Source organism: Manacus candei, unplaced genomic scaffold, assembly GCF_025592945.1.
Source record: "Manacus candei isolate 608988 ecotype Guabito, Panama unplaced genomic scaffold, ASM2559294v1 h1tg000033l, whole genome shotgun sequence".
Classification (NCBI taxonomy): Eukaryota; Metazoa; Chordata; class Aves; order Passeriformes; family Pipridae; genus Manacus; species Manacus candei.
This window is the reverse complement of record NW_026138081.1, coordinates 8,778,248-8,796,572: the sequence shown is the minus strand read 5'-3', so window position 1 is coordinate 8,796,572 and position 18,325 is coordinate 8,778,248. Positions and strand designations below refer to the sequence as shown.

The 18,325-nt window shown below is 43.4% G+C and overlaps 1 protein-coding gene across 3 annotated transcripts in view; it reads left to right on the top strand.

Moving 5' to 3' along the window:
- The first annotated feature begins 542 nt into the window (after positions 1-542).
- Positions 543-18,325, top strand: part of ITPKA (inositol-trisphosphate 3-kinase A) — a 41,651-nt gene continuing 23,868 nt past the window's right edge. Inside the window, exons 1-2 of one of the 3 annotated variants that reach the window (XM_051791353.1) lie at positions 543-1,420; positions 1,748-1,798. In XM_051791353.1, coding sequence (XP_051647313.1) covers positions 917-1,420; positions 1,748-1,798 — 555 coding nt within the window. In that variant the 5' untranslated portion in view covers positions 543-916. The remainder of the gene's footprint in view (positions 1,421-1,747; positions 1,799-18,325) is intronic. The other 2 variants (XM_051791351.1, XM_051791352.1) reach the window with 2 other exon arrangements.

The window sequence follows — 18,325 nt, the reverse complement described above, 5'->3', positions numbered from 1 at the left end:
CGTCACACGCGGGAGCCTGTTCTCAGCCAGCCGGGGATGTCACACGCGAGACGCGCAGCTCCACCAGCGCGGCCGGCGGGAGCCCCCGCGCCCCGGAGGCTCAGTCAGCTGCTGCCCCGCGCCGTGCACCGAGGCGGACTCACCGCGGGGCCACTCGCGCACAACGACCTGGTCCCCGCGGGTTGGTGACAGCCCAGTCGGCCCCCCCGCCCCCGCGGGGAGCGCTGAGCCGCCCCCAGGATGTCGCGGTCCCGGACGGCAGCCCTGGAGGCCAGGGCGTGCGCCGAGGTGCATCCCGCTTGCAGGGCACATCGAGGGGCGGAGATCACACGCGGACCCTGAAGGGGCCGAAATCCCGAGAGAGCGGCAAAGGCCACCTCCCCCCGTCCCCACAGCTGGGAGGGGGCTGGGGCGGGTCGCACCGCCCCTCCAGCCCGCGGGCGGGCCGGGGCGCGCCGCCCTGCGCAGCCGCCGTGCCCGGGGAGCCGCTGCCCGGCGAGGGGCGGTGGGCGGGAGGCGGTGCCGCTCGGAGGTAAGGCGGGGGCGCCATAGCGGGACATCCCACCGGGACACCCCGAGGCCGCTCCTCGGGGGCCGCCTCAGGGAAAGCGAAACCAAAAGGAGGGCGGCGGGAAGGGGCGGGCAAGGGGCTCCCCGCGGCGCGTCTCGACTCGACTCGCTCCTCCCCTCGGCGCCGAGGCGGAGCGGGCGGTGGCGGCGGGCGGGCTCAGCGCGCCCCCATGGCCCTGGTGCTGGGTCAGCGGGCACAGTAGCCGCCTCCGGCTATTCCCGCGGGTGACTCAGAGCTGCCCAGGGAAGGCAGGCTGGAGATGCGCCTCGCCTCCGGGCTTCGGGCTGCGGCCGGAGACTGAGCCACAAAGAAGTTTCCCTGGCGGCGGTGGCGAGGCGCTCCTCCATGCACCCCTCCGGCCGCCCATCCTGGGGCGCTGCTCGGCAGGCGCCCGGCGCCGACCCTGCCATGGAGCCCCGCGCGGGGCTGCACAGCAGCCCGGAGCTCAGCCGGGCCAAGCGGCTGAGCGTGGGGGAGCTCCGCTCCCTCTTCGAAGCTCGCTGCGCCGCCGTCGCTGCCGCCGCCGCCCGCCAGCTGCCTGACCCGGCGAAGAGGGGCTGCCGACGCCCCAACGGGGTGCTGCCGCCCGTCATCCCCCGGCTCACCGTCACCGCCGAGGAGAGCGAGGAGACGCAGGGCAGCCCCCAGGCGCGGCCGCCGCAGCCCGAGGGCGGCGGGCTGAGGACGGGCAGCTCGCTGCACCTGCAGTCCCGCAGACTGTCCAACTCCTCGCTCTCCTCCACCGGCTCCTCGTCCCTCCTGGAAGACTCGGAGGACGACGTGCTGAGCGACACGGAGTGCAGGAGCCAGGGTATCGTGCACTTGGAGCACGGCGAGGACACCAGCCAGGTAGGGAGGAGCGGGGGGAGCGGTTCGCGCCTGACGGGGCTGCTGGGCGTCTCACGGACGCTTCGGGGCCACCAGGCGCTCCCGCTTGAAGTTTCCGTGACCCAACTGCACGCTAACTCCGGGAAACTCCTGTCCTGGGGCCGGCAGCAGTGCAGCGCGGTACACAGGCTGTTGCGCCTGTTGGAAAAGCGCTGCTGCACGTTGGCTCTTCTGAAACCCGGCCAGGTGTGCGCTGTGGAATTGTGCTTGATGTCCCAAGAATACGGGGAGATGGTTTTTGATCATAAGTGAGTTGTTCTTTCTTTTCTTTTTTTTTTTTTCCCCCAGTCTCCTGTGTCAGATGTTCAAAATAAAATTTTTCCAGGCACTTACCAGCAGGTATTTTTTTCTGTCTTTCAATCCTGGAGTCTGTGGTTGTCAATTTTTGAGCTGCTTCTTGCTGTGAGCATGACAGGAGATGGGGAGGAGCTTGGAATGGATAGAATGCATGCTTTTGTCTGTTCTGGCAGCAACACATTCTTCTCAGTAAATCCCCTCTGTAATTTGGCAGCTTTCATCCTTGAAGTGCACTTTTAAAGGCACATAGTTAGTTGCTTTTTCATGGTCTTTAATGTATATTTGTCTGACTCCTTAGTGTGCTTCTGAGGCTTTTGTACCTGAAATATGTAGCTTTAGTGAATTTCCCCTCCTACCTTTATTGATACCACAACTTAAATTGTTGTTCTACTGCCAGCTCATGGGTCCTGAATTGTTTTCAAGCAGAACATATGCTTTAGTAAAAAACGTATAAGGAAGAAGTAATGCAACTTGTAGGTGATACCTCCAGCTGGACTTTTCTCATGGTAATTATGGGTTTACTACTTTAGAGGACACATAGTACAGGAGCTAAAATGCTGTGCACAATATTGGTTTTGTTTGCATCAACTTGTGGCCTGTTTTTGGAAGAGGAAAAAAATAAAAAAGGTTTTGTACTTTGTAACGTTGAATATCAAGAAACCTGTAATATTAATATTTAATTTGTACTTTTGATTCTGAGATAGAATCTGGTTTGTAGGGGAAAAAATTACTGTCATTTTGCTTTCTTTTCTAAAATACATGCTGTGCTAGTGGGGATTTTGTGAAAGTAGCAGGAGAATAGAAATTAAAGATAACAAAGAGCATATCCCTGCTATTGCAATGGATGTATGTGTGGTTAATGGGGAACAAGAATTAAGTGATGACACTTTAGCAATACGGAGAACTCTGAAATGGCACTGTGGCATCTGGTTAACTTCTTTGTGAATATAGATTGAAGTAAAACTGATTCTTCAGACAAGAAGCCATGCTACCTCTAAGGTTTTGCTTCTGCATCTCTGGAGTCATTGGTATTGTATGCAATATTGAATCCTAAATGATTAGAAGTGTATCCTTCCCTGTAGCCTGACATGCATGTATCTAATACAGCATAAACAGATGTGAGTGGTACTACTTTCTTCTACAAAATCTTTATAGTCACCTTTTAAAAGCCTTCAGTCACCTTTTAATTACAAGAAAATAAACTATTAAAAGAAGCAGATCTTTAACAATGATTTATAGACAAATTAAAAATGTCTCTATTATAAATGTTTTAACTCTGAGAGATTGTCCTGTTCATTAAGGTGCCCGGGAAATTGGGAACTTTGATAGTATTGTAATAATTCAGTTTTTGAAAATGTTTTTGCAGTTTTCCCAAGTTTAGCGCAGCTGCAGAATTGTTTAGTGTCTCCTTCGTAAAGTAAGTATTCACTCAACTGGTAGAATATTTGATGTTTTAAAAGGCTGAGTTATTTTTCCATACCTGCAGTGTATGGGAAGATGGGGCAAACTGCCCACCATGAGCCTGCATTCTGTCTGATTTTCTTTATTTCATTATCCCTTCTGTGACAAGTTGTCAAACCAGAGCAGGGACTGGTACCTCAGACTCTAAACCAGCAGAATTTCATGGCACTGCCTAATAAATTAGATGGGCCAAACATTTCATCTTCTCAATGAGAGCTCACATGGTTCATCCCTACCTTCCTTGCTGCATTACCCTCAAATCCCAGGAATCTGCTGTTTCCCATGTGGTCAGGTACACTGCCCTTCATCTCAGATGGCCACACTGTTTGCTCACCAATACCTGGAGGCATCCAGGACAGTCTTGTTCTTGTGTTTGATGTCTTCTGGTACTGGACAATGCTGTGACACCAGCAATTACTGCACTCAGCTCTCTAGACTTGACAGAAACCGTTTCTTTAGTGAAGTAGGGAGTTCATACCGTGCCAAAGTAGGAGACTGTGCTTTGAATCTCTGAGGGTTCAACTTTACAGGATGTCCCTTCTGCTCTTAAGTCTTGAGGCAGGATGAATAAGTGTGTTTTAGAATGGAAGGCTTTGGGTTCAAGGCAGGCACATACATGTGAAAATAACTACAAATTTTGGGATAGCCCAAGGAATGATTTTATATTTTGAAGAGTTTATTTAGAGGCATTTTGGCACATTTTGTTCATATTTGTCGATTTTAGTGTATTTTAATAGGTGAAGGCTTGTTCTCAGAGTGGAACACAAAGGATAGAGACTTTTCTGAAGGAAACTGAAATCACACGTGGGCCAGACTTACTGTTTTGACATTTTAAAATGTCCCTTGTATTGGGGAATTTCCTTATATTTTTCTTTGGAAATGTTAGAAATTAATTTGGAGCCTGGCACCTTATGATTAAGCTCAGACCAGTGTTCAAGGAACTGCTGGGCTGTCAAGCCTACCAGGCTCACCAGTGCCTAGCAGGGACCTTGGAAGCTTGCCCAGGACTTCAACTGTGGGAGCAGAAGTTCTGATAATGTTCCTGTTATCAGGGCTTCAAGGCTTCCATCAGCAGATCCAGGAACATAAGCTGAAGAAGGTCCTCCCAGGCCTCTCTAGTGTGCTGACCTGGAGATTAAGGCCCCGCTGAGTCTTTGAAATATTGTAGGCTCTCGGGCAACCTGTGCAGGACCGTGTGAGAGATGGGAAGCTCTGGAGCCCTTCCTCTGTATCCAGCGATTGCTGCCCTGCAGTTCTCAGGCCTTAAATGCCAGGTTGGTATGCCTGGGAGTGCTGTCCCTAACTGTATGCCTTGGAGGACAGTTTTCCTTGGCAGCTCACTTAGTAAACAGCTCTCCAAGAGGATGAGTGATTCAGTAGAGTGTTTCACAGAGCATTCTGGGTTGGATAGATTGACACTTAATGACAACGTTAAATTTTTGTTTCTTATTAAGCGCAGTATGTGGGCATGTCCCTGGGGTGTTAGGGCCTGTGTTGGGGGGCATGAATACTCTGGGACTAATGGCTGACAGTGACAGTGCAGTCCCAGTGTGGCTCCGCTGGAACAAAATGACGTTTTCATCTGGGCAGGCCCACCTTTGAGAGAAGCTCAGTGGGTGGTGTTCCAGTTTCTCTGCATACATTACACATATCATTTTGCAGTAATTAACAGAGACTTTGGAATCCGGGCTCTCCTGGCTTTCCTGAAGGAATACCCTTCTGACAGTGAAGAGTTGGAAGTGTAAGAGAAGCCTATTCTGTTGTTGTCCTGTTCCTTCAACTTGCGGTTCAGTGAAGACCAGTTGTGCAAAGAGGTGCTAATGGAATTAGCATAATGCCATAGTTGAAGCTTCTTCAATCTTGGCAGTTAACTTAATGAAAAAATATTGATTATTTTTTATATAGCCAATTGACAGAATAGATTTTACCCTATGGCAACAGCTAACATTCCTGCCTTCTCTTGCATTTAAATGGGAAGCATACTTTTGTACCCGTGCTTCATGCCATCTGGGAGGTGTATACACACAGTTGAATCTTGCAGTGAAAACACCAGTGGTGCATTTATAGTAATGGAGAGAGTACAAGAGCTATATATTTTTGTCTTCATTCTGTGAATGAGCAATTTTAAGAAATATGAAGTCTGGTTAGCACCTTCTTCATTGGGACAGAGACTCTAAAAAGTGGTTTTCATAGAAAATAAACACCATGATAATGTACAGCAGCCTCTTGTCCTCTTTATAGGAGAGTGTTATTTACTAGATAGAAACATGCCAAATAAATCTACTAATTTTCATAACTGTGACCTGTCATTCCAAATTCCTAGAACTGTAACCATGAGAACAGCTGACAGTTTGCTAGAGAAAAAGCAGTTCTGTTCTTATCTGCAATGATACCAGTCCAAAAACTTTGGGGGATAGCCATTAGTGAAGCATATATGGTTTCACTGATCTTCTTGCCATTATTTTTCGTGACACCAAGTACCTTAAAAAGGACAAGTGTATAGAGAGGCACACACACTTAATAACTAACTAACTAAATTAATAAATACAGTCTGAAAGTTTCAACTACTTTGGCTCAGGGGTGGGTTACATAAGCTAATGCAGCAGAATAAAATTGTTATTTTTAAAGGAAGAATAGGAATGAAGGGATGACATAAGTAAGACTGTTAATGGGGTTTTAGCCTACTTTCAAAAGGAAAGGAAGCTTGTATAATCACTCTATCAATTCCATTTTAACAACTTCAGTAGGCTTCAGCCAAATTTGGCAGTGGCATAGACATCTCAAAGTTTCTTCAAGAACTCTTTGAAGTTCCACAAAGCTCAGACTCTGGGTGGAAGAGAGGAAACCAAAATAAGTGCATACCTTTTCTTCTCTGGGGGAGAAGGTGCAAGAGGAGTTAAGCAGTTGTCTTCTGCTTTGCTTATTGACTAGCAAATTGGTATGTGCATACTGGCTCGTCCATAGGTGCTTACATGCTTGATCCAGCTGCAGCAGGTAATTAGGAGAAACCATGGAAGGCAGTATACAGTGCTGTGGGCTGGTGAGGTTAGGGAATATGGAATGCGCTAGTTAAGGGACAGGAGAGAAAGGTGACAAAATTCCCAAGAGGTGTGGAAATGTGAGAGAGATTGAAGGGCTTTTGAAACAAGTTTATAGAGGACAGTGACAAGCTGTAGATACTCTGAAAAGAGTGCAGGACAGAAGATCCCAGTCAAGTAGAAACCAGGCTTCATTAGTTTGCTGCTCATGAAACAGCTACTTTTAAGGGAGTACCTTTCATGCTTCTAAAAAAATCCAGATTTATAATGACAGTACCATATACTGAAATCTTCCTATTGTATACTGAACAAATATGAGGTGAACAGCAGTAATGTTCCACATTTGCACGTTGCACAGTTATTGGAACAAATTCTGAATTGAGAGCCACCTCTCAGTTTGAGGATGGATTCTTTGCCACTGTAGAGTGGTGGAGTATATCAAAACATCATCAGTATCAGGTCTAATGGTGACTGTTTATTAGTAATGTGGATTCTTGTCTATAAGGAAATGAGTTGGCTCTTACCAAATCACTTGAGAGAGAGGCAATTAAATGTCTTATCAGTTAAGAGTTTCTGACTGTGGATATATCTGAGATGGTAACTTAGAGGTTACAAGATTCTTGTCTTTTGAATCCATTTCACCCTGATAGATTTCATTTGTCAGATGTTAAAGGACATCTTGTTTGGGCATACAGTTTAAAACTGAAAGATAATTTTTTTCTTATGACCTGTCGGATTAGGTATGTTGTAGAAGTTTCTCTGTATGCACACTTTTACAGTTCAGACTCCCTTATAATACTTATTACAGCTGGAAAGAGGGGAAAAGAAATCACAGCAACTCCTCATCATTGGATGATGCATATTTAAAGAGGTCACAGCATATTTTTCCTCAAGCTATCATTGACTGAGCAGATTTATTTCTGAAAACCTATGCCAGTCTCAAAAGGAATAAGGGTAGTGGCTGGAACAATAGTTTTGAAATTTTGCATGTAGATATATATATTTGGGTTCTGACACTTATTACCCTGTTAGACTGGTTTGATTAGGGTGAACAGTTTTTTAATTCATTAATTTAACTACCACATTTAATTAATGTGGTAGCTAACATTCAAAAATAACCTCAAGTCACGTCTAAAGTTTATTATAAATGGAATGTGTTTAAGTGAGTCAGTTTGATTAAATGCTCACAATGGGATGGACTTAAATATAGTTAATGTTTCTCAAAGCTGAGAATTCATGCTGTGTTTATGTGGTAGATAGTTGTTTGTTTAACAGTGACTGAGAGAAGAACTAAGGATCATGATACAACAATTTGTGGTGATTATCTATAAAATGTGATGGCAGAAAAGGTAACATTAACCTTACACACCTTGGAAGGAAAAAGTGATCTTATGTGCAGCAGCGAAGTCACTGTCTGTCTCTCTTCTACCTTCTCTATTAGTGTAGTTTTTGCAGAGAAGGGGGTCTGAGGCAGAGAGAATTGGCTTGTCAGTCCATGTTAATTTGGATCTTGCATAGCATAGGTTTAAATTGCATTTTTAAGTGCTCTTCTCAGCCTTCTCTACCAAAAGAGCTTCATCTAAAAGGCTCACAAGTTGGGCAAGATGACATTGTCTGTCCATAGCATAGCATACCTGGGGAAAAACATAACTAAAAAAGTGTGTGTAGAGGGGGCTGAGCAGGTGTTAATCTCCATCAGCTCTTTCTGAACAAAAGCATAGGGAAGAGGGAGAGGCTACCTGTCCATCCAGTGTCAGACTAGCAAATACACTGGGATGTTGTTTCTTGTTTATCTTGGGATAATACATAACCAGCAGCATTTGAGTGGATTTTTGGATTGATAAATGCTAAGCCTCTTGCAAGGGATGAAATTTTCTCTTACGTTCCAAAATATGGAGGTATGAGATTGATACTGTAGAAACCTACCCTGAACTCATCAGGTCTGGCTATTATTGCTTGTTACCAAATCTTCTATTCCTCAGCAAGCTTGGGAAGAAATTAGCCAAAGACCAATTGACAGATCATTTGAAGCAGTTATCATAGACTTGACATGATCCAGATTTAGAGCTTGGGACAAAATTTCCAAGCCAGTTGGTGACTATAGCAAGCATGACACAGATGCTGCTTTGTGGGAGCTTGGCATTAACCCAGAATCCAGGAACACTCCATATCTGCTGGCTGAGATATTCAAATAAGGTGGTGCAGTGAATGCAAGCTCTTTAAACTGTTTACCCCAGCCCACTGATACCACCTTTATTTTACTCACGTTCAACTTCAATCTGCCCTTCTTATTCAGCCTTCTGTCCTCATCTGTACTTGAGCCACATTCATAACAGAGGTGTGGTTACAGATGATAAACAATATATACAGATACATGTTGTGTCTGCGTGTAATTGGTACTGAAATGTCTGTGGTTCACAGTCCACCAAAGGATTACTTGTTTAAGAGGAAGCTGGGATGTTGCAGAACTGTGTGAATAAGTTAGTGGGAATGGCACAGTTCACTTGTGATGTATCAGAGGAAACTACTATAGTCTTCATACAATTTTCATGTGATAAGAATAATGCCTCTTGATAAATTACATTGAACACTGCATAGAAAGAGAATACCAGTGATGGTAGGAACTCATCATTCATTATCAATACAACTGATTCTGTCTCCTGCTCTCTACCACATTCCAACATGTATCTTAGATATATCTACCTTCACTACTCTGAGCTGCTATAGAGAACACAGCTTTCTTTGTGTCTTAGCTCTTTTCAAGCAGCTCCATGTAGTTGAGGACACTGCAACAGTTCTTCTCAGTGATGTTCACTCTAGACAGCACATATTTTCTGTGCTCTACTTTTTTTGCTTCCTGTGGTGGAATGAAGGCTTCTATTTCTCACCTTTGAGGTGCTGGTGCTCGTCAAAGTCTGTAGGTCCTGCACACGCAAGGGATCAAATGGAGCTCAGCTGTGAGCTGTGAGCCAGCCCACTCCAGACACAGGAGGTGGGCTTGAGGAGGCTCAGTTGTGCACGAGGCAGCTGTGAACTAGGTTTTCCTGTATGAGGGCCATCTCTCACCGGCACGTTAACCTGGCTAGCCAGTGCTGGCTCACTCTGCGGCAAATACTTTGGAAATGGAGGGAGCATTGTTGCCATGTGTCAACACCTTCCTATACTGGAACCTCTTCAGATGCTCTGAAATCACCACCCCTGCTGAAAATCTTCAAAGATCCTCTGAGCATGTGGCACAGGTAGTGGTATTCTCTTGTGCTTTCAAATGACCGGTCTTATGGGCAGACACATTGTGATGGGTAGCTGCATGATTCTAATGTAGGCTAGTCAAGAACAAAACTTTGGAGATAAAGGAGGTAAGACGGTTGTGATGGGTACAGGATATGTACAGGCAGACAGAAGGGGAGTGATTGGGAGTGGTTGGGAAGGCTGCTGGAAATGCAAGAGGAAGGACTAGAGGGAAGATCAAAACTTAATGGGCAAGCAGACTATTATTGCTTTAAAAATCAAGGAAAATACATTTTCAAAAAAAGCAGATCAGGAGAACGTGTGACAACTAAATTAAGAAATCATCAGTCAAGCATTGAAAGTATATGTAAGGAAAGAACTCAAGTGCCTGCAGTGTGGGTATATTAATGTTCTACAGTCTTTAATTACAAGCAGGCATAGCAATCGATGCACAGAATTCATGACTTTCAACTGTTTTATATTTCCAATCAACTCAAAGGACAAGTTACAGTTCCATAGTGACTGATAACATTGCAGGACCTCTATTTTTTCATAGGTAGGTATGCAGGAGATCACAGGAAGGGAAAGACTGACTTTCTGATTTAACGCTGCTGAATGCTGATGTGGAGAACTACTCACCGTTCAGAGTGTCCCTGGGAAAAACTAGGCAAGTTATTTATGCCGACAATCACCATGGCCCTTAACTGTATTTTTCTTATTCTCCTGTTGACTGACTTGAGAGTGTGGGTCTTACTAGCAGAAATGCTCAACATTTGTACATGCAACCAAAGTTAATGGGAGCTGTTCTACAACACTGTTCTACTGTGTTGTATGACACCGGGTATTAGGAAAAGCAAACTGACATCTGAGATTAAGCTTTCAAAGTTAGTAGGTACTTTTCATATTAACCTTTCTTTCCTTCAGTATTTTTCCTATAAGATATAAATAAAACACTTCATATAACAAGATTGTGAAAACTGATTCACTAAAATTTGGAAAACACTCTACGACTGCAGTGATGGCCGTCTTAAAATGCCACACACAACCCAGTAACCATGTTTACAGTAGATTTTCAGTAGATGAAGTAAAAACGGTAAAGGCAATGAGGGCAAAATTTAAAAAAAATGCTGCTTTTCATAGAAATGCTGCTTATTGTGTTTGTTTACACTGAATAAATAGGAACTACAATATGTTATTATATAATTAAAGACTGTGTCATAAGCTCTGCAGAAAATGGTAAATGTTGCCATGAATAGGATAACTTTTGTATCAAAAACCTAAATTCTGCTGATTTCTAACTTTTGAGTACTCGTTTTTTCATTTAAGACATTTTTAAAGTTCCAGTGCAAACGTAATTCTGCATCTGCATGCGTTCCAGTAGCTGAAGGTGCTGACATATGGCAGTGATGTTTCATCCTTCTTCCATTTCCAAAGCATGTGCTGCAGAGCAAGCCCAGCACTGGCCAGCTTGGTTAACTTGCCTGTACTAGAGAGGGCACTCACTAGAGTGCTGTACTTAGGGAGGCTTTTCAAGCCCTGTGAGAGATGACCCTCTTGTATCAGGAAAACCTAGTTCACAGCTGCCTCATGCACGGCTGAGCCTCCTCAAGCTCACCTCCTGTGTCTGAAGAGTCGGATAGATGAACGCATCCCTTATAGATGAGCTCCATCGATCCCTTGTGTGTGCTGTGCCCAGCAGTCTCCACAGAAGGTAATTAAATACTACTGAAAGCCTACTGTAAATTAGTTTGAGGTTCTTACAATTTGCCAGATTTGGTCAGGTTGACTTCTGCTCTTCAGAAGCAAGCTTCTTCTTCAAAGCTTGCTTCTGCTTTGAAAACTCCGCTCTTCCTAGATTTCAGGCTTCTTCCTCAAAATTCAAGGTAAAAAAGCTTTTCAGAGGATTCATTAGCAATTTTGTAATGGGGTCCATATGAATATTTTTATAGCCTCGGAAACAGCTGAAGTTTTTTTGGAGTTGTTCAATCTGAAACAAACCAAACACTTTTTGCCACTTTTGCCCTTCTTTGAGGTGAGTAACTTAGAACAAATAACAAGAGAATGAAACAGGAAGAATTCTTGTGCATTGGTGCTTTGGTGGCTGTACAGGACCCTGATCTTCTGAAAGAGACAGAGCTAGAGCAAGTCTGTATGGCATCTGTATTCTTCTCCATTGTTGTATGCTTATGTGATGCAGTAGAAAGGATAAATATCTGTGTGAACAGTGTTCTTGCATGCAGATGGGCTGTTATCTTCAGTTGAGTTTGAGTGGGTTGTTGGCTAAGTGCACTTGACCTGAATGTTCTAATCACTTTAAGCTCTGCTTGCTGTGGGCTCCCTTCTTTGCCACCCATGTATGTTCTGTAGGAACAGCATCATCAACTCTACAAAGGGTCAGCTTTGATCAGAGGAAAATGTAATCTGAAGAAATTTAGAAACTTTCTTATGCTTCAGCCCTCACTTTTCCTAGTGGAAAATGCTGAGTATCAGAATTTCAAGATGATAATTGGATACAGTTTGTATTGTCTTGCTCTGTGAAATTCAGATAAGGAACTTTTTTGCCTTCTTTGTGCTAACCTAGAAGGAGTAAGCAATGAAATTTCAAGGTACTCATTTTAGTACAGATCCTGCCATTCTGCTGAAAAACCTATAAAGGATTTTAAAGTGGAGACTCCTGACTTCCAGGTGCTTTTGCTTATCACTTGTTCATCACATAGCTACCACAGGCAGTCAGTAGTAAAAATAATGAAGCTGTATTCTAAATATGTTAGGAAGAAGTGAGCCTCTAGAGTTCTCTCTGCCCTAGTGATCTGTCTGGATCTGGGCGCTAATCAGGCCCCTATAACACTTTCATGACTTATTTTCCCAACATTTATAGCAAGACCAAAGAGAATGTGTGCCTTCAGCAAAGAGACCAGGAAGGGAGAAGTCCTGGGCTCTCTAATAGCCCAGTGCATGTTAATCACTATGCCAACAGTCTCCAAGGCTTTTTCCAGCAGTAGGACTGGCTGACTTCCTGAGCACGGTTTCCCATTCCAATGTTTAAACTGGAGTGGCAGAAAACTAATCGTATTTTTTCTGTCCCTGTTTATCAGTTGGGACTTTCTGCGTTATCTGTAGAAATATATCCTCTTCCATTGCTATAGTTTTGTGTCTTGATCCTAGTCTGCCTTTTCAGTCCTGATTTTATAGGCAACAGTCCTATCTGGGACAGGGGATGTCTATAGGATGAATGTAGCCGAGTCACCAATGTTCTTTTTACATTGCATTCTTAAAGAGCAGACAGGGCAGCAAAATCTTGGCTTGTGAAGTAACTTCTCTGCATGGCTTGTTCCCCTGTGCCCAGTTTAGGTTATCAACCATCTGCAAATGACATTTCAAATGTCTGTTTTCTCTTTGTCTGTTGAGCCCTGGTATTGATGTTGGTTGCTCTTGGGTTCTGCTACCTATGTCCAATCTGGCACAGAAGCTGCTGCTTGCTCCATATTTCAGGAGGCTGGTGTAGGTGGTTGTGCGAGATATGGGAGTGTGGCTTGCAGTTCTGTTGCTAGGAGCCAACAGTATGAAGTTCTTTGAAGTTTTATGGGGTTTTTTTTGTCTCTTTTACTATGAGATAAAAATTTTGGTTGATACGTTGTTTATATAAACGACACCCTGTTTATTTTTCTTTATTTTTAGGTGGGTTTACATCTTAATAGTTGGCAATTGATGTTTTTCCTTCTAAAAATGTGGGATATCCAGTATCCTGACTGTAAACACATGTGTTTACCTTTAGGGCAGAGGAAATATGCTCGGTAAAAGACATTCACTATTGTTCAAACACCCACAACTCTTCAGGAAAACAGATGCCTTGTTTCAGTTTCAGTCTTTCGTTGAGTCACATGTGCTTATGTAAGATGTGAATTTGATTCTCTTTCTTAAGACTGCATTATGGAAATTGAAATTTTAAATAATCCCTTGTCTCTGGGGCTACCTACTTCTGATACGGAGGAGGAATTCAGCTCGCCTCTCTTACGTTGTTCTGCTAACATAAATTCTCTTTTGATCCTGTAGTTTTGCTGAAGGGAGACATCTTTTCTCTGGATTTCTTACATAGTTCTTAGGGCTGACTTGGGGCAAGAAGAGTTTCTCTAATGTTAGGTTTGCTCCAAAAACAAACTACTACCTTCTAACCCTCTCGCTCAGATGGTATGAAGTGAAGGGTCCTCATTTCCATAGAATTTCAGGTTTCTTCATCATTGCCATGTTCCATTAATGGGCTCCCATCCTGCCTGGAACACTGGCCTCACTTGTTCTGTTCTGATGCTAACCTAAATAGGAATGTGGGTTTTTGTTTGTTTTGAGTTATTTCGTTTGTTTGTTTGCATTTTGGATTTTATATGTTTTTTCTTTGGTTTGTTTTGTTTTTGTCATTTGTGGTTCCGTTTTTTTATTTATCATTTTATTTTGGTTTTTTTTTGCTTTTGAAATCCCTTCAGCATAGTTGTTTGGAATAATCTTACAGCTAAAGCTTAGAGTTATTACAGTGGTTGCTGAAGGATGTGACTTTTTCCAAGGTAAATACCACACCCCACTAAATAATAGTGCCTATCGCATGTTGACACTTGCATTCCATTGCAAAGGGTGGGCCATGTTTGAACAGTGGAGTGCATGATAGGTGAAGCAGTAACTGCTTATGCTTCTTTGAAGGATAATGGAGGTGTGAGTTTGGAGGAGATGAGGACGGAGAGATGGAGTACTGGACTTTGTCTTGTGATAGATTAGAAGAGCAGATGGCAAACTGCTACCATTGTACGTCTGATCTGTTTTTTACATGATGTATTTTTAGACTCTAATAGTCCTTTTCACTTACCACTATGTTGCTGCTTATTTGAGTACCTGACTGTCTTATTTGAGTGCCTCTAATTTAGTTTACGAGCATTAATTACTTAAATTATTCAATAGTGTTCTGAGATAGAGCTGTTACAGCCTGCAGTTGTGGGAACTGGAGGAGAGAAAGGACATATGTCTGGACCTAGATCCCATATTGAAACAGTGGAGTTCGGTCAGGTCTTTTGCAAATCAATGTCTGACATTTTAGGATGTTAGAAGCTGAATTGTCATGGTAAGAAAGAAAAAAGTTACGTAGGAACATTTTAAAAATCAATACCTTTTGGTAATCTCTCTATATGTATGTGGCTATATACATGCATGTGTACAATAATTTTAAAAACCCTGATTTGTGGACAAGTATTGGTGTGCCTGACTTAATTTTCTAAATGAATGTTTTAATACCTTTTAGGAAATGGAAATAAAGCACAGAAAGGGTTCAGGTAACTTTTTTCACTGTCCTGCAGGACATAAGTATCATAAGACCACTGATGATGAACCATCTTGGGGCTTATGACAAGGACTCCTTTCAAAGTATTGCAACTCATTGACACTGGCAGCAGCCCAGTTCTGTCTTGGTGGCAGGTCTCTCCTGTGTCTGAGTTAGACCCTAATTTTACAGGCATTTGTTTTAAAACTCACTGATACACCAGATAGCCCTTTTCTCATATCTCACCCGAATATTTTGGTTTTGTTATGAATTAAAGCCATTTGTTCTTGTCATTCCCAGTGGTCATGGAGAACAAGTGACTGCTCTTATAGTTATGAAACCTTGTTGTGTATTAGAAAACAGTTGCCATGCTTGGTCCTCTCAGGATAAACAAATATAATTGTTTTGACCTCAGCAATATGATGACTATTATTCATCCCTAGATTTTCCTCCAGTTTGTCAAAACTTTCTTGGAATAGCAACGAAAAGGGAGCACAATCATCACAGATAACCAGTAGGTATTTACAGCAACCTTAATTCTGTCCTTGTGCTTCCTATCCTTTCCTACAGAAAAAAATTGAATTATAGCACAATAGTCTCCCACTGTTACAATGTTACATTTCTTTCAGGCAGAATCTCAGTGTCTTATGGGATATGGCTTGGTATGAGCATGGTAAGCTTTCAACATGTGTCCACTAACCCAAGCTGCTAGGGATAGGAAGAGAGGAGTCTGATGATAGTGTTTTCTGGTGAGTAGGAAAGTGTAAATAAAGGATAAGCATCAAAATTTTCTTTATTTCTCTTTATCTGTTCAGACTGGAGATTCTCCTGTGGCCAGTGAATCACTGGGGTGTTGAACTGGTGGTGAGCCTAGCCCCAAACTGCTGGGCAGGCAGGACAGAGCTGTATCTCCAGGTAACAGTCTGCACCAGCATAGCAAGTAAGATGAAGCACATGCTTCATCTTCCCAGGGTCACTCAGGGGAGGTTAGCTTCTTGAAGTTATTTCCTGGCTTGTTGCCAGAACACAGTCTCTCTTGATGTTATGCAGAAATTACACCTGATTTAAATGAATTGGCACTTGTAGTACATTTGGATTTGAGGTCATGCATGGTTCACAAATGACACGTTTGTACCTTAATAAATTGTGCTTATGTTTTAGGCTAGACCTGTTTATTGGTCTGTGTATAGATAAATGTGGATCTGTTTGGGTTTTAAGTATGCCCAAATATTTGTCCTATTTGGAACTGATAATGCTATTTCCTACCTAATAAGATGTTAGGTTTATTTTATCTTCTAAAGTGCTGTATTTCTAGATGTCCCTTTCTCATAACTGGTGATGTCAGTCAGTGACCCACGACAGGTGAAGGAGAAGTGGGGGATGGGCAGAGAATTATCAAATTGCTAAACTGTTTCTGAAGATTTAAACTGCAGTTGTTTTGGAGGTTAAGAAAGATTTCTTTCCTGCTGCCACGCCATCTGCTAAAGTGATGTTTGATTTACCACAAACTTCTCTGGGTGATGGACAGCCTGAATAAATCTCAGATGTCTGGGCTCTGAAAGTGAGTCAACTTTCCTATAGAGAGGAACATTCCATTTACTTCTTGGATAATAAAATTCCAGTTTCCAGCAAGACTGATGTTCTGGCAAAACCCTGGTACAGGTAGAATGTCTTTGGTTCAGTTTTGCTGTGTTCAATGGGGACATGTGGCTGAGCTCCATCCTGTTAGAGAACCAGTGTCTTTCAGAACAGAACACAAGCTGTGAAAGTAGAGATAATGGCCATGTTTAATGCCTGCTATGAAAGATAGACAGTTCAGCATCCCTTAGAACAGAAACTGGTTATCGTATTAAAATAAAATCTGTCAGTCAACATATCTGTGAGATAAGGAAACCCTTGTGCCAGTGCAGCTTTAAAGTCATCTATACTTGACTATTTTGTCTTTTGGCCTGGGAATAATGTAGACGTTGTAGATATTTCACTTGGTTATAACCAGAAACAAAATGCCAACCTTGATTCCTGCAGAATAGTCAGCAGACTGTGGCTCTTGATGCTGTTTCCAGGAAGGCAAGCAATACTTTTCTGTCTTTGTAGTTCATTTTCCTCTGATTTGGAGAGGAATTTGCTCCTGGAGTTACAAATAGAACCCAGGTGTGGAGTGGGACATAGGATTTTGTGCTCCTAATAATTTAGTCTGATACTAACCATCCATTTCTCTTAACCTTCACTTCTTCCTTTAGCCCAGGCATAATGAACACCCAGCAAGCTTACCAAGTATCCTAAAGAGTAGCAAAGCCAAATAATAGGTGCGTTTCACTGCATGGTGGGGCATGACAGAGGAGAAAACACAGGAACCTGAGGCTTCTGACTTGCAGTGTTCTTTCTGCTTATTGCATTAAGTGTTTCTCATGACTCTGAAGATTTAGCCCAGCCCATCATGAGTGCAGAACAAACAGGAAATAGAAACCCTGCAGTCAGAGGATACACCTGCCAAATGCTGGTTGAGCAGCTGTGGCCCTCACCCATGGCTGAGTGCAAAGCCAGAAGCATCAAGGGCTAGGTACAGGCTGAGTGCTGTTTCTCCTCAAAGGTTTGGAGGCTGAATGGTGAAAGAGAGGGAGGGAGAGATGAAGGTGTAGTCACAGTTTGCCTGGCAGTCTGATGAGAGGTGTTGATCAGGAAGCTGCTTGTGTAGTGTGCAAACTGCCATTCTTTAGGAGCACGTGTTCTCCCTTGCTGTTATCAGTCTTACAGCTCCAGCTGGCACTCGCACAGCACAGGAAGATCAAATGTGTGACAAAGCAGTGAGTGTTATGTTCTCTTGGGGGCTGTAGCAGATACAACGATGGTCAAGGCTGTCAAGGCATCCAGCAGGTGGAGATTGCTCAGGGATATCCTTGACCAGGGACATGGTTACACTGTATTCCTTGAGCGACAGCTGACAGCATTTGAAGTAACGCATCTGCCCTGGCAAAAGGCCAGTTGCGGTGATTTGGCCAAATTATCAGTTGGCAGTGGTTGCCATAGCACCTCAGACAGTCTGAAGAATGATGCCGTTGCATGTTCAGGGCACAGACTCTGTAAAGCTGATGCTCAAAACTCTGGACTTTGGACCAGGCTATCCAGGTGTAAGGTATCATAGAGCAACATTCTGGCCCTAAAGACCTTTTTGTCCAGGGATAAATAGTCACTACTGTGAAGATTAGTATTTGTGTGCATCAGGAACCTGTTTCCTGCCCAGGACCAAGAGAAGATGAAATGTGGTAATAACAGGGCTAAGTCAGCTGCTGTAGGAGCCTTACCCTATCTTGGGAGCTGAATTAAGTGTTACACTCAGAAACTTAGTTATAAAGGTTTGTGTGAGGGTTTGTTCACATACGCTTGGGGAGCATTCTTCTTGACTTGCTCTCACCTCCCACCCATTGAGATCCTTGTCTCAATTTGTGATTCATGTCTTATTCAGCCAAGTGGGTAGTAGACTTGGCAGCAAGAATCTCCTTAGCTTGAGGATTCCACAAACCTTTAATAAGGGGCAAAAGCACA